The following is a 15,417-nucleotide window of genomic DNA, read 5'->3' on the forward strand; positions in this document are numbered from 1 at the left end:
AGCAAACAAATTTTTAAACATGTTGCTTAAGACAGACTTTGGTACTAATTTGGGATTTTTGGTTCTAATTTGGTATTTTTTTTGGAAATAATTTGGTATTTTTGGTACTTTTTTCCCAAAATTGGTATTTATGGTACACTATTTTTGGCAGCGGTTTGCCCCTCGTTTAGACTACATTTTAAAATTACTTGCACCTCTACAAAAATGTTATATGTCGAAGTTGTATTTTTTAAAATGGAATACCCCCTATAAAAAATTGGTTTTTGGATATTAGGAAGAAAAGTAAGGTCACATTTTATAGCAAAAGTTAATTTAGAAAACGGAACAAATTTAACGTATTTCGTATCTTTATATTAGCGTTATGCTTATTTTATTGGTAAACTCTATGAATTACGAAATAATTTCTAACAATTTGATGCATTTAGCGCCTTTCATAGCGCTAAATAAGCTGCTTCTCATCTTTTATTTTTATGAAAATTATGTTGTCCTGATTATTTATTATGAATTATATTACATAAAAATCTATGTGCTTCACATTCATAAAAACCACCAACTATAAGAAAATATATTTTTATATTATCAAATTTCCAAATTAACATACCGGGTGTTTTTCGAAAAAGGCCCTCTTTCGAAAAAAACAAGATTCGATATCTATGTATATGACATAAATCAGGATTGATTGATATACTCAAATAGTTTCAGTCGCTTCCTGTTTCACCGGAAATGACTACAACTTGTGATTTTTAAATGGTACCTCAATATATTTTTACTTTATTTGATATCCGTATATGTCAACTTTCAAGCGGAAACGGCTTATGCGCGTTTGGCTCATCATCAGTAGATGACCAAAACATTGTTAGGGAAACGCGCGTCCAGTGTTTAAAAGTAAAGTGTTTTGGTGTATTGAATTAGTGTTTTATTTTGGTGTTAATAATCATGGGTTCCCCAACTGTAATATACTAACATACCAAATCTGTTTTTTTTTGTTTGAAAAAATAAAAAAGTTATGGAGGTGAGCCAATTTTAAAAACAGCTGGTATTAATGATAAAAATATGTTAATAAATAAGAATTAATATTTGTACAATCTAATTTAAATATTCTATACGAGAATATAATACCCATATTTTATTAACATCGGACTATCATAATCTTGAATATACCGGTTGAGTCTCAAAAGTGGCTGACCGGTTGACCTCTATAACTTTTTTATTTCTTTAGATAAAAATACGGAATTTGGTATGTTACGTATATGATAGAAATTAGGATTAATTGATATATTTATTTACCACTTCCTGTTTTACCGGAAACGACTACAACTTCTGATTTTTAAAATTTAAAGAAGGCGTCCATTCTTCAATTTGATTTTGAAATGGCACTTTCGGTATTTTGTTACTATATTTGATAGAAAATGAAACTCTGAATAAAAATGACATATCACATTTCAAGTTTTGACATTTTCGCATATGGTTTATTTGAAATTGTAACATGAGGTTCGTAACGACAATTTGACTAGAAATATCAAGTGTGTGGTAGCAAATTATTCGTAAAAAATGCTTTTACTAAATATGCTAATGAGCCACCTTCAGAGCATATTTTAACCGGCCAGGACAAGGCACTAAAAACATTAGATGATCAAATCTATTTTTCCAAGGCTCCTTGATTAAATATTAGTGTTTTTAACACAGCCATGGGCCATGGCACTCTAGTTTGAAATTCAAAATACGATTTTTTTCTAATCGAAGATGTCAAAAGTTGACATATGATATGTCATTCTATTCAGAGTGTCATTTTCTATCGAATAAAGTAAAAAATTATCGACGGTGCCATTTAAAAATCAAAAGTTGTAGTGATTTCCGGTGAAACAGGAAGTGACCGAAAAAAATTGAATACGTCAATCAATCCTAATTTATGTCATATACTAACAAACCAAATCTCGTTTTTTCATTTAAAAAATGAAAAAGTTATAGAGGTGAGCCACTTTGGAAACGCACCTGGTATTATAGCATATTGTTGACTAAAAGCCTAAATATATTTTTTCATATTGTTGGAAGTACACTAATATAACTTATTATACTTGTTTAGAAAGGAAATAAAGAAATGATTGATTGTTTTTAATATACTCGATAAACTAAAAATTCCTGCTAAAATAAAACACGTGGTACAAGGTCGGCTTACCTTGGGGGGTTGTAGTCTTCTCCTGGGTGGCCACCCTGTATCTGGATCAGGAATAACTACTCGCACGAGTACCGAATTGGTAGGAACTTTTGAAGAATTAAAATAAAGTTATTTGCGGCGGCGGCGGCGCCGGCGGTTAGCACGTTGAATCGATCTCTCGTTCGATGCGGTTCTTGCGGGATCTTTTGATCAAGTGTATAGTGGTTCAAGGTTAATTGACGCAGGCGTGTTTCAGCCCTTTGGAATAACCTCCCTAGTACCACATATGCGTATACAATAAATAATAGAATAAATTAATATTAAATTTAAATTAGAAATATAAAACTAAATATATTTTAAGTTTCCTAAACATTCTGCCCGGCGAAAAGGCATGTTCTAAACATGCGTTTTAAAAGCGTAACTTTTAAATGCAAAAAAAAATAAAAATTGAGATAAAGATAAATAAAAAGAGAAAAAAAAATAGATCAAATTAATTTTGTATAATATATAAAAAAAATAAATAAATGGCGATAATTAATTGCTGGGTAAAGGACATAATTTAACTAAAGGACGCTGCAAAGTTCCCTTAGCTGTCCTCACCAGTGCAACCCGCACCACACCATCCGTCCCCGCACTTAACAAAATTATGCAACCCAAGGTCCATTGGCATGGAGGAGCATTTTCATTTTTTATAATGACTAACGTTCCTAGAGAAGGAGCGTCAGAGGAATTAAGCCACTTCTGGCGTTGTTGAAGCGAATGCAACTACTCCTTATGCCACCTGTTCCAAAAATCGCGATGTAATCGTTGTAAAAGTTGCCAACGAGAGAGACGGTTAATTGGTACAGCAGTAAAGTTCGGCGTAGATAAACAGTTCAATGGCTCTAAAGTTAAAAAATGACCAGGGGTTAGCGCATTAATGTCTTCGACGTCCGAACTGATGGGATTGAGCGGACGCGAATTTAATACAGCTTCAATCAAGGTCAGGGTCGTATATAATTCCTCAAAAGTCAGGACTTGTTGTCCGATTACTCGACCTAAACGTTTTTACTGAATGGACACCAGCTTCCCAAAGTCCCCCAAAATGTGGGGCAGAGGGCGGATTAAAATGCCATTGAATATTTTCATGTTCAACTGCGGATTCAAACATAGTTTTAATTTCTTTGCTAGCACCAACAAAATTGGTTCCACAATCACTATATATATATATATATATATATATATATATATATATATATATATATATGTGCAGCGACCTCTTCGGGATAGGAATATCTGAAGGGCGCCCAAAAAAGCTTCCGTGAACAAGCTACTAACTAATTCTAAGTGCATAGCTTTAGTCGCAAAACATATCAATAAACATATATATGCTTTAGTTGTTTTAGCACCTCTATATCTATTCATAGTAATTAAGAACGGCCCTGCAAAGTCTACCCCTGTGTGTGTGAAAGCTTTTAATTGTGAAACGCGAGACGGCGGTAAAATTCCCATTTGCGGTTGGAAAGGCTTCGGATTGGATCGCCAACAAATTAAACATGAATGAATTACTGAATTTATAGCTCGTTTAGGAGAAAGAATCCAAACCGATTGAGATATTGTGCGCAATCCTGCAGGAAGGTATTTAAGATGGTATTAATATATTAAATGGCGTGTTAGTAAACTAGAGCGAGCTAGTAAAATTGGAGATTTTGCAGAATAAGATAGAGTTGAATATTTTAATCTACCACCTACACGAACAATTCCTTGTTCGTCCATAGAAGGATTAAGTTTACGTAATGGTTTAGAAAAAGATTTAGAAATCAATTCCGATTGAAAACAAATCGACTGAGTCCTTTTTACAAGGCATGTAAATGATTCATTTAATTCAACAGTTAAGAGCGGACCCGATCTTTTTTGACGGGTATTTTTTATATTAAAAAGGAAGCGTAAAACATAAGCGACGGTATGTTGAAGAGTAGCGAAAGAAGAGTATTTTTCTAAAAGAAGGTCAATAAAGTTCTCTTCAGAAGTAGCGGCGAAAAAAGAAGTATGTTTTTCTTCTTCGGAAGTACTATTTAGAGTATCGTATGAGGAGGATGAACTAAACAAAGCATCAGGATCATAAAGAAAAGAAGGTCCTTGAAACCAAGTACTAAAATTTACAAACTCGGATGGAAATATTCCTCGAGAAGCAACATCGGCAGGGTTGTTCTTGGACTCAACGTGTAACCAAGTTGCGTGTGGGAGCATGTCTTGAATATAAGCTACTCGGGTAGCAACAAAAGTTTTCCAACGACTAGGTGGAGAGTGAAGCCAATATAAAACAATATTAGAGTCAGACCAGGTAGTAATTTTATCTAAAGATATTTTAGCTTTAAAAATAGGTACTAAATATGCGAGTAATTTAGAAAGAAGAACAGCGACGCAGAGCTCAAGACGGGGAATTGTTAACTTCTTTAAAGGCGCAACTTTAGTTTTTGAAGCAACTAAATGAACATCTATTTTTTTCTTGTTCCTCAAAATTCTAAGATATATAACTGCGGCGTAACCTTTTTCAGACGCATCACAAAAACCATGCAACTCACATCTACTCTCACACTCGGAAAATAAGATCTTCCGAGGAAGGCCAATTTGAGACAACAAGTGCATTTCATTTTTGTAACGCGTCCAAATACGGGTAATTTCGTCAGGGGGCTGTTGGTCCCAATCCATATGGGACGACCATAACTTTTGACTTAAAGTTTTGGTGAAAAAGGTAACAGGAGCTAAGAAGCCTAACGGGTCAAAAATACGAGCTAATTCTGACAACATGTTTCGTTTAGTACAAGGTCTGTCGAGAGAGTTAAAATGAAAATGAAAGTTATCCGTTTTGGGATTCCACTGAAGACCCAACATTTTTAATGATGATTCGGGATCATCAAAATTTATATGAGTAGTTGATAAAAAGTCAGAAGGTAGATCACTCAATAGATTTGGATCATTACTTGCCCATTTTCTAAGGTCAAACCCAGCCTTAGAAAACAAAGCTATTAGTTCATTTTTAAGGGCAAGAGCTTCACTGAAAGTGGTGGCTCCAGTAACCACGTCATCAACATAAGTATGATTTGAAATTGCATGAGATGCTAAGGGAAAATCTGCTCCTTCATCGAGGACCAGTTGCTGAAGTGTGCTTAAGGCTAAGAAAGGAGAAGGCGATAAACCATAAACGACAGTAATTAATTCGTAGTCCTGAAGAGGGTCATTACGAGAAAATCTCCAAACAATTCTTTGATACTGATGTTCAGAAGAAGTGATCAATATATTGCGATACATCATTTTAATATCTGTATATAAAAGTACACATGAAAGCGAAATTGAATTAAGAGTTCAACAATGTCTTTTTGAAGTTTGGGTCCGGTAACAAATGATCGTTGAGAGAAGTTTGGTTAGAAAGCTTGGCACTACCATTGAAAACTACTCGCAATTTGGTTGAGCTAGCTTGAGGCTTGAAAACGCAATGACGCGGAATATAATACGAAGCGGAAGATAACTCAGTTTCATGACTGATAGGTTTCATATGTCCTAAATCAAGATATTCTTTCATAAATTGACAATGAGATTTATACAATTCTTGATCTTTTAATAGACGACGTTCTAAAGATAGAAATCGCTGTTCAGCAAGTTGACGAATATCGGGGAAAGTAGGAAAGTTATTGCGGAATGGTAGATGCACTACAAATTTTCCATCGGAATTTCTCTGGTATGTTTTTAAGCAATGTTCTTCACAAAAAAGATTATCTGACAGCATAGGCAAAAGAGGAACCGACTCTAATTCCCAAAATGTTGTAAGAATATCATCAGTATTAATTTTATGCGAATTACAAAAAAATGAAGTTACTGTAAACGATTCACAAAATGTAAGTATTCTAGCCACTGGAACATACCCAAAAATTGTGTTTAAAAGATCTTGTTCTCCGTTAATCCCTCGAACACATCCGTTTAGGATAATTTTTGTGTATACATCAGCACCAAGCAGAATATCAATAGGACCAGGTTCATAAAACTTCGGATCAGCAAGTTTCAAATTGCTAAGATGAGACCAAGAAGAAGCTGGCAAAATTGCAGTAGGTAAGCTATCGCAAATTTTAGGTAAAACAATAGCGTCAGTAATAAGTACTGATTCCGGACAATTAAGCGGTCGAAATGAAAGTGTAACGGTAGCTTGCCCGGAGTTTGTAACCATATTATCAAGACCTTGAATTTCATAAAGTCCCCTTTCCTTTGGCAAACCAAGAGTATTAGCAGACTTCTCTGTTATAAATGAAGTCATACTTCCAGGATCAAGCAAGCATCGCATTGATATATACCAAACTTATCTAAGACTTCGATAATCGCGGTTCCTAATAGAACTGATGTGGATTTAGATAACAAGCCTGTCGCAGCGAAGCTCTGATTCAACGAAGAATTATCATCGCGATTTGAAATTACAGTTTTAGAAGGTGTACCAGAAGAGTGAGGTTTATTATTAAAGTTATTTTCACGAGAAGTTGAAGGTAAAGTTGATTCGGGACTATGAGCGGCGCGTTCTATATTACTTGAAGAAAAATGCAAAAAAGTATGATGACGTTGATTACATTTACGACAAGACATAGCTGATTTACAATTTTGCGTAGAATGAATATTACTTAAACAGTTAACACATAGATGTGCCCTTTTGGAAAGCTGATACCTTTCTTGAGGAGTTTTACTTAAAAAAGTTGAACAATTATATAACGAATGCATTTCGTTACAAAGTAAACAAGATCCGGAATTATTATTTTTTGTTTGCTTGGCCAAAAGAGAAGTAGTACGACGAGATCGTAATGGCGATTTAATTTTATTTGATCGTTTGTTAATAATTAAAGGTAAAGAAAGATTAAGAGATTCGTAAGTTTTACAACATTTTTCTAAAAATTCAAATAATTCTTTAAATTTTGGTATTGTGCCTGAGGCAAGAGAAAGTTCAAGCCTTGTAATTAAATCATCAGCAACCCGTTCCAACAACATATTAACTACTATGAAGTCCCAAGATTCAACTGGAAAATTTAAATTTTTTAAAGAGGCGAGATTTTGTGAAAATGTGTCCAAAAGGTTTCTAAGAGATTCAGGTTGATCGCGAATGGCTTTAGGGGCAGTTTTAATAGCATACCAATGCGATTGCGCTCGAAATCTTACGTTACTGTATCGATCAACAAAGTTATCATATGTGGTTTGATAATTGTCTGAAGTCATTGGCAGGCTACTAACAACACCCAATGGTTTACCCTCGACTAACGAAAGAAGGTAACGAAATTTTTCTATTGGCGTTAATGTTGGATTATTATGTATAAGAGCATTATATATAGAGATCGATAAATGTAGATAAAGTTCTATAATCACCATTAAATTTAGGAATATCTAAATTTGGAGGTTTTATATGATAATTATGTTCATTAGAAGTACCTGAAGTAGTAGCATTCATAGAATAATTTAACATTTTTTGCGAATTTGCAGTATCAATTTCGCATAAGTCTACGTACATGGACTTTACGACATAAAAACCATTAAAAAATGCTGTTCTTATAACATTTTCTGGTTCTAAATCGGTGTTAGCTTCATTTGCAAGACTAGAAATAATATTTTGATGCTGTTTTATTAAGTCATCTTTGAGAGCATCAAGTTCTGCACATCTAACTTTAAATAAACTGCGAACTGATTTATCAGATTTGGTACGTTCTGCTAACTGTAATAAATACTGAATCTCTGAAATAGAATTACTTCTATTGCTTTTCAGTTTTCTTAAGCGTATTTGTTCAGCCATAATTACTAAATTATGAAATAAAGTACAAAATAATATTATTTATTTGAATCTCCTTCGTAGTATAAATATAAAAATAACAACAGATAAGTGCGTATGCTTATCAGTAAAATTATTGATTTGGTGAACAGTTCCCTTGGACGACGCAATTACTACTGACCAGTACTGACCATCGATAGAATGTCCGCTGGCTATCGCGCAAATCGGTGGAATCGAAAATGGTCAGGCGCGGAATGGGACTGGCGATGCTGTCTTGCGCTGATAAGAATATCGAAGAGAGAAAAAAAGGAAAAAGATGAAAATTTAAATCTTAGGGAAATATATAACTGTAGTTAATGTAAACTTTTTATAGAAATGAATGTAAGAAAATAGAGATTGATAGAAAATCTAAATGCAAAAAAAAGAAAAATAGGAGAGAGAAAAAAATAACTTTTTTTTTTACTTTCAAAAGTTCGCTATGTTCGGCGTTATCCGGCTACGAACGACCAAGAAAAAGATTTAGAAAGAAAATAAAGAAATGATTGATTGTTTTTAATATACTCGATAAAATAAAAATTCCTGCTAAAATAAAACACGTGGTACAAGGTCGGCTTACCTTGGGGGGCTGTAGTCTTCTCCTGAGTGGCCACCCTGTATCTGGATCAGGAATAATTACTCGCACGAGTAAACGGTAACGAATTGGTAGGAACTTTTGAAGATTTAAAATAAAGTGTATTGTGGTTCAAGGTTAATTGACGCAGGCGTGTTTCAGCCCTTTGGAATAACCTCCCTAGTACCACATATGCGTATACAATAAATAATAGAATAAATTAATATTAAATTTAAATTAAAAAGATAATACTAAATATATTTTAAGAGTTTCATAAACAATACTAATCACATCACATAGATTTATTCTGTTTATATTCAAATCTATTTTTTTAATTTAAAATTGTATGACAGAAAAACGGGCAGTACGTTAAGCTCAATTTATCCAAATCCACTTTAAAATAGCCAAAGACAATAAAGGGCAACTTTGGCAATTAATTGAAAAATGCATTAAGCCCACTTCAAAGCTACGGCACTCTGCGTATACGAAACCGGTTGGTAATTTGAATAGAGATCCACCTCTTTTAAATCGCATTTATTAAACTAGATTTTATTTCCCGCAACTGGGCTTGCTAAAAACGAGTACCAATTGCCGTAATTGTTAAAAGTAGAAATAAAATACGGATTACCTAAGCTTATAGAGAAAATTTGTTAAAAATGTTAAAGGATAGGCAGTAAAAAATTTTTTGACACATTAAAATTTTCATTGATTTTTTTGGATATCGATTTTTATAAAAATATTAAATTGAATAAAAATTACCTGGGATTAAGATTTGGACATGGGTGTTTTAAAATATGAATGTTTAAATAAACTCTATCAGGTGATTAATTTAATTAACTCATATTCTTAAAGAAAGTGAAGTATTAGGTACCGTATGATCGAATAAAAACGGCGTCAGCGATGGCTATGAAATGAAGATCGCTGTCATTTTATACGTAAAATTATATGGGAAATGTCATCGATCGTCATTTCCAAGCTAACTGGACGCCATTTTTTTTTCGATCATACGGTACTTCAGGCGTCTAAATGCAAAACCCGACAAGTCCATTGAAAGATATTTTACAGAAAACACAAAAAATAATTTAAAATATTATAAATGTTAAAAAAATAATAAATCTAAAGTATCGAATTTATCCGACGCATTATTTTTTGAAAATATCATGCATAAAGATCTAATTCAGGGAGCTTTCTTAAAAATTGGGATTTTAATTTGGACATGTCGGGTTTTGCATGTAAAGAGCTGTGACATGTCGGGTTTTGACTAAAAACGATGTTGAATGTAATCAAAATAAAATGGATTGTGTTATTTTATTGAAACTTTATTGGAAGATAAACAAAAGGAGGCAAGAAATAATAATACACTTAGCTTTTAACTAGGATTAAACAACCAAACCAAATCAAAATTTAAATTTTCAGCAGAACAAAACTTCTGCACTTTTCTTAGTTAATCAGGTCACATTGTCACATGATCTGACTAACTCATTTCTATTGGCTAACGAGGCACATGTCGGTGTTTGAACTTTAATTCTGATAGGACTTGTCGCTTTTTGCATTTAGACTAGAGATTTTCCATACTAAATATTTTATAGATAGGTAATGTCGATATTTGCAAGAAAATATTATGAAATTTGATTGCTCTTTGGATAACGAATAAAATGGTGTATAGAACTCAATTTTCAAAAATGTGTGACTTGACGGGTTTAGCATTTAGACGCCTGACTTTAGAAAACATCCGTAAACCTCTCTAAACGTTATTTTATCAGATTTACTAAAGAAAACTATTTTTTGACTTACCAAGTGGAACACAGCTAGTGTTGTAATAGAAAAAACGTTCCCATTTATGATGAGGGAACATCGATGAAATCATTGTGCGGAAACGTTTCCTTACAAATGCATATATGAGTGCAACGAGCAAGGACACGCCATCCTTCTTTCTGGACATATTTATATTGCAGAGTAACTATCAACACTGGAATTGGAATCCAGTGGTCTAAAACCCTTGAAGAAATTTCTCAGGACTTACGATCGAGAAAAATATAAGGTTTTCCATGATTTAACTAAGAACAATCTTCCGATTGTCACGGGGTTTTTAACAGGACACTGTCTCCTTAATGAACACCTCAGTAGATTGAAGCTAAAAAAGACGGCGAATGCAGATTCTGTGAGAAAAATGGTGAAACACTAGAACACATCAACTAAGTACGCTGAGAAGAAAACTATTCGTGCCATAAACTTTAGTACGACTGATATCGGAGATTAACCTCTGCAAAACCGTCTCATATACTGAATTTTGTCAAAGCCCTGGGACCTGTATGATGATTTATAATCCAAGAAAAAGGGGCACAATACATCTATGTCGCGGTGATTAATTTCTCCTCTCTCATAAAATCCCTAGAACTATCAAGTGAAAAAGAAGAAAAAAGACTCAAAGTCTCGGTCTCATACAATTTTATTAAAATTAAACCACGGCATATAAGCTATGTGACACGTCTTTCGCTCATACGAGCATCATCAGATCAGACAGAAATAAATCATACACTCACAGCATTGTTTAAATATGTAAAATGTGTCCGCGTGTCTCTGTTCTCCTTTTTGAAGTGAAACTTCATTACGCGCGTTGGGAGTAAAAAATCAAGGTCGTGACACGCGGCCTCTTTCGACACGCATGTCGAAAGACAGCTTAACCTCTTATGTAACATGGTGCGGGCGTATATTTCCAAACGAGATACAAATTACACAAAATGTGTGACAGTGGAAGAAATAACTGCCGACTGCCGACCAAAGACGGTACAAGCAGCATCGCGTACGACTAATATCGCCCGATTAAAATCGGTCACTACTGAAATCTTGTCAGTGGGCACGTACCTATTTGCGATTAGGTGCAAGATCTTTGTCGCGCGATCGAATCCGGCCTAACAATGGTCTGCTTGTGTGCTAGGAAGTAAATTTTCATGCATATTTTCATCGCTAGGTTTGTAGCTTCTGAATAACGGTCTAGACAAAGCATCTAGCTCATTTGCTAGTTCAGAATTAAAATTTAGAGTTGGTAACTCGCATTTTCATTGGAGGTTCTGTCATATTTTCTTCAAACCAATAATCACAGAGAATATTCGTATAATTTAATAAAATTACCGTAAATCATTATAAATAATGAATTGTTTGTAATTGAACTGTAATTTTTGTATTATTAATCCGGTAAATGATGGGGATAAATAAATGTGATTGATTAAAATTTTATTTTAAGATAAAACTTTTGTTAACGACATTCTGAGAATTCGAATAATGAATTGAATGAAAGACAAGACAAGTAACATCTCTTTAAAAAAACAGCGATTTAGTTATATAAACTTTAGAGTGACAATTTTACAAAAAAGAGAGGAAATACATATTCGATGAGTGTGCTGGTTGCTTAATGATTAACATTAATATAAAAATAAATCCCCAACAAGAATAATGAACAAAAACTTTAAACAACTACTAGTATAAAATATCATTAATACTTACTTGGCCATTCTCCGGCGGATCTCCATTTCCAAATGTCGACGTAACAACCAACAATAAAGCTTCGTGTTCTATGTTGGAAATATCGTAGTCGTCCATGCAATAAACTCGTGCGTTGAAAGCGTGACCAAAAATTTCGCCCAATTTTTTAGCGTAGTTTTCGGATTTTCCAGTTTCTGTTGCATATAGAACTGTGGCCTTGATTCTTCGCGATAGAGCTCGACCAAACAATTTGGATGTAAATTTGACCGCCCTATAATATAACTTGTATTAGCTATGTAATAGTTTTTTGGTTCAGAAATAACTGCTCGATTTTTTTAGTGTATCCTAGATTCTCTATTAATTGAAGGAGTTAGAGTCAAAACGGCCTAGGTAGCAAGACGTTTTGCGGGGATACACTTTCAGGTGGGCATGATCCTCATAGATTGTGTATCTCAAGAATTGGCGAATTGGTTGGTGGAAATCGCACCCAAGCTTAAAAATTGGCAGGGGTTGGAACTGGTTACAATGAAGGGAGAAAACATCCCTAAAGGGGCGACCATCACGGCCTTTTTGCCGAGGAGCAAGAGGAAAGACACCACCTACCTGCTGAGCCTTATCCATCTTCAATGTAAGGATATCGAGTTGGCGAGTCATGAACTCGAGGGATGAGGGTCATGGTCAGGTCCTCACAATAGGAATTGACCTCAAATCCAAGGAGGCAATAGAGGAAGAGGGGCATATCCTCTATTATAGATACCGGACAACACCGGTATCAGGTCTAAGGAGAGACCAAGTTAAAGAGGCGGTGAAAATGGAGACAGTTCCTCCAGCCTCCACCTCACGGGTATCTCAGCCGGAGGCAAGCTCCTCGACTGTGTAGGGCACTGAGGGCCAACCTCCAACCGTTGGAAGGGTGTGTACCTTCGGAGGAAAAACATCTGTTGTCAGAGGAGGATGGGAAATACCCTGTCCCCTCTACAACAGAGGTATGATGGGTTATAGACTGTGTAATGTCAACGAAGGGGGCACAATAGATCTTTAAGCTCGCATTGATTAGCCCCCCTCTCACTCATTCTACATTCTACGTGCATTTTTCACCTAGGTAATTTTTGCACCAAACAGAACCGACCTCGTAGAACACGAATCTGTATTAGGTCATTGATCCCCTCCATTATTTTAATGTATCTATGGGACACACCCATGTAATATTAATATTCATCGTGTTGTATAGAAATATTGTAATTTAGAAAAGAATGGTATATATTCAGGGTGAGTTTCCTACGATGTTCTCTATGGGTATCTCGGAAACTACTGGAGATAGAGAGTCGGTTAAATGGGGAAAGAATTGCAGTTTTGTGGGGTCTATGCGCCTTTCAGAGTTTTGAAAAAGTCCATGGCTTACTAATTTATTACTATTTTTCGAAAAAAACAATTTTCGAAAAAAACAAGTTATTTAAAAAATTGTCCCTAATTCCATTATACGCTATTTTAGACAAAAAGTTTTCAGATAAAAGTTGTAGATAATCACATCCTAAATTAGACTGTGTCCTCCGTTTTTTTTTCTAAAGCCTGTCAGTTTTGACATATGACACAAACATATGTTTTTTAAATGGAACCCATAGTTGGCCGTGACTTCATAAAAAGCGCCATTTTTTCAGCTTTTCACCGATATAAGCTATAATATGTTTTCTTTGAAAAATTACTGAGTTATAGCCAATTCTTATAATTTTTAAACAATTTCACTTAGTTAGCCATGGAAACATGTTTCATCTCGTTCGTTAATCTTTGCTCTCAGAAATGTGAAGCTGTTACATCCAAATTTTGTAAATTAAAATAAACAAAAATTGTAAATATGATTTTTTCAAATGAAGAAAAACGTGTAGGATTATCGATTCATCTTTTCTTGACCATACATTTTCTAGGATACATTGACCGGTGAATGTTACATGTTACGTTTTTTAGAGGACGGTTTTCAAGACATGTTAGAAAAGTTAAATTTAGTTATAGCCAATTCTGATCTTTCTTGACTAATTTCACTTAGATTGCATGTTATTCTTATTCGGTTATGATTTATAATTTATAAAAAGGCAAAACACATTATTAAACGGTTCTTTACAATTTACATTACACAAACTAAGACTTAAAAAATAATATCACTACATACACTTTAAGTCATTTTAGAAAATGTTCAAAAAATCCGGCATTGTTTTGAGTTGCATCTTTTTAAAACTGAATTACTACCTATTCTCACAGAAGGACCGGTCGACTTAATTAAACTTCTCTCGTACTGCCCGCCACTTCGAATGCCTCTCTTAATTCATACGTTTTTGTAAACCTTATTGTTAACCATACCGCATAAAAAAATTTAAAATGTATAGGTCAGGTGATCGAGGAAGGCCATAAAATTGGTCCGCCTCTTCCAACCCTGAGTTTGCATAATTATCATATAAATAATTTTTAATATTTCTTTAATAATTATAGGGGTGGGGTCATAATGAAAGTCATGTTGGAACCACTCTATTGATCCGCGAGTATCTACACGCTTTTCTTCATTTGAAAAATTCATATTTACAATTTTTGTTTATTTTAATTTACATAGTTTGGAAGTGACAGCTTCACATTTCTGAGAGCAACGGCGAATAAACTTGTTTTCATGGCTAACTAAGTGAAATTGTTTAGAAATGATAAGAATTGGCTATAACTCAGTAATTTTTCGAAAAAAAAAATATTATAGCTTATATCGATAAAAAGCTTAAAAAATGGCGCTTTTTATGAAGTCATGGTCAACTATGGTTTCCATTTAAAAAAAACATATATTTGTATCATATGTCAAAAATGACAGGTTTTAGAAAAAAGCGGAGGACACAGTCTCATTAAGGATGCGATTATCTACAACTTTTATCTGAAAATTTTTTGTATAAAATAGGTTATAATGGAATTTGAGACAATTTTTAAAATAGCCGAAATTTGTTTTTTTCGAAATATCTAGTAAGCCATGAACTTTTTCAAAAATCTGAAAGGCGCATATGTATGACCATACGAAACTGCAATTTTATCCCCATTTAACCGACTCTCTATCTTCAGTAGTTTCCGAGATACCCATAGAGAATATCGTAGGAAACTCTCACCCTGTATATATATATCACACATTTCTAAAACTACCCGCAGTGACGAAGGGTTTCAATTTAGCAACAAAAAATGCGATTGATTTAATACAAAGGTCATTTTCAATGCAATCTGAAAACTGTAGGTGCAACAAATATTATTCTTGAAATAGGGTAAAATTTTTCCAGTCATATTTAAGAAGATAAGTATTATAAAGAGAGAACGTAATTTTGTAATGTGACAATAGAAATATCTGCAATTTTTAAAATTTTATATTTTTTAATAGTAGTG

The 15,417-nt window shown here is 34.0% G+C and overlaps 1 protein-coding gene across 1 annotated transcript in view; it reads right to left on the minus strand.

Annotated features, from left to right (window-relative positions):
- LOC115884119 (nitric oxide synthase, salivary gland) overlaps window positions 1-15,417 on the minus strand; it is a gene marked incomplete at its 5' end in the record, with an annotated part of 75,435 nt that overhangs the window by 42,790 nt on the left and 17,228 nt on the right. Inside the window, one exon of the mRNA XM_030902612.1 lies at window positions 12,043-12,292. Within this exon, the coding sequence (XP_030758472.1) occupies window positions 12,043-12,292 (250 nt within the window). The remainder of the gene's footprint in view (window positions 1-12,042; window positions 12,293-15,417) is intronic.

This window comes from Sitophilus oryzae, unplaced genomic scaffold, assembly GCF_002938485.1.
Source record: "Sitophilus oryzae breed Bouriz unplaced genomic scaffold, Soryzae_2.0 scaffold_2015_pilon_pilon, whole genome shotgun sequence".
Taxonomy (NCBI): Eukaryota; Metazoa; Arthropoda; class Insecta; order Coleoptera; family Curculionidae; genus Sitophilus; species Sitophilus oryzae.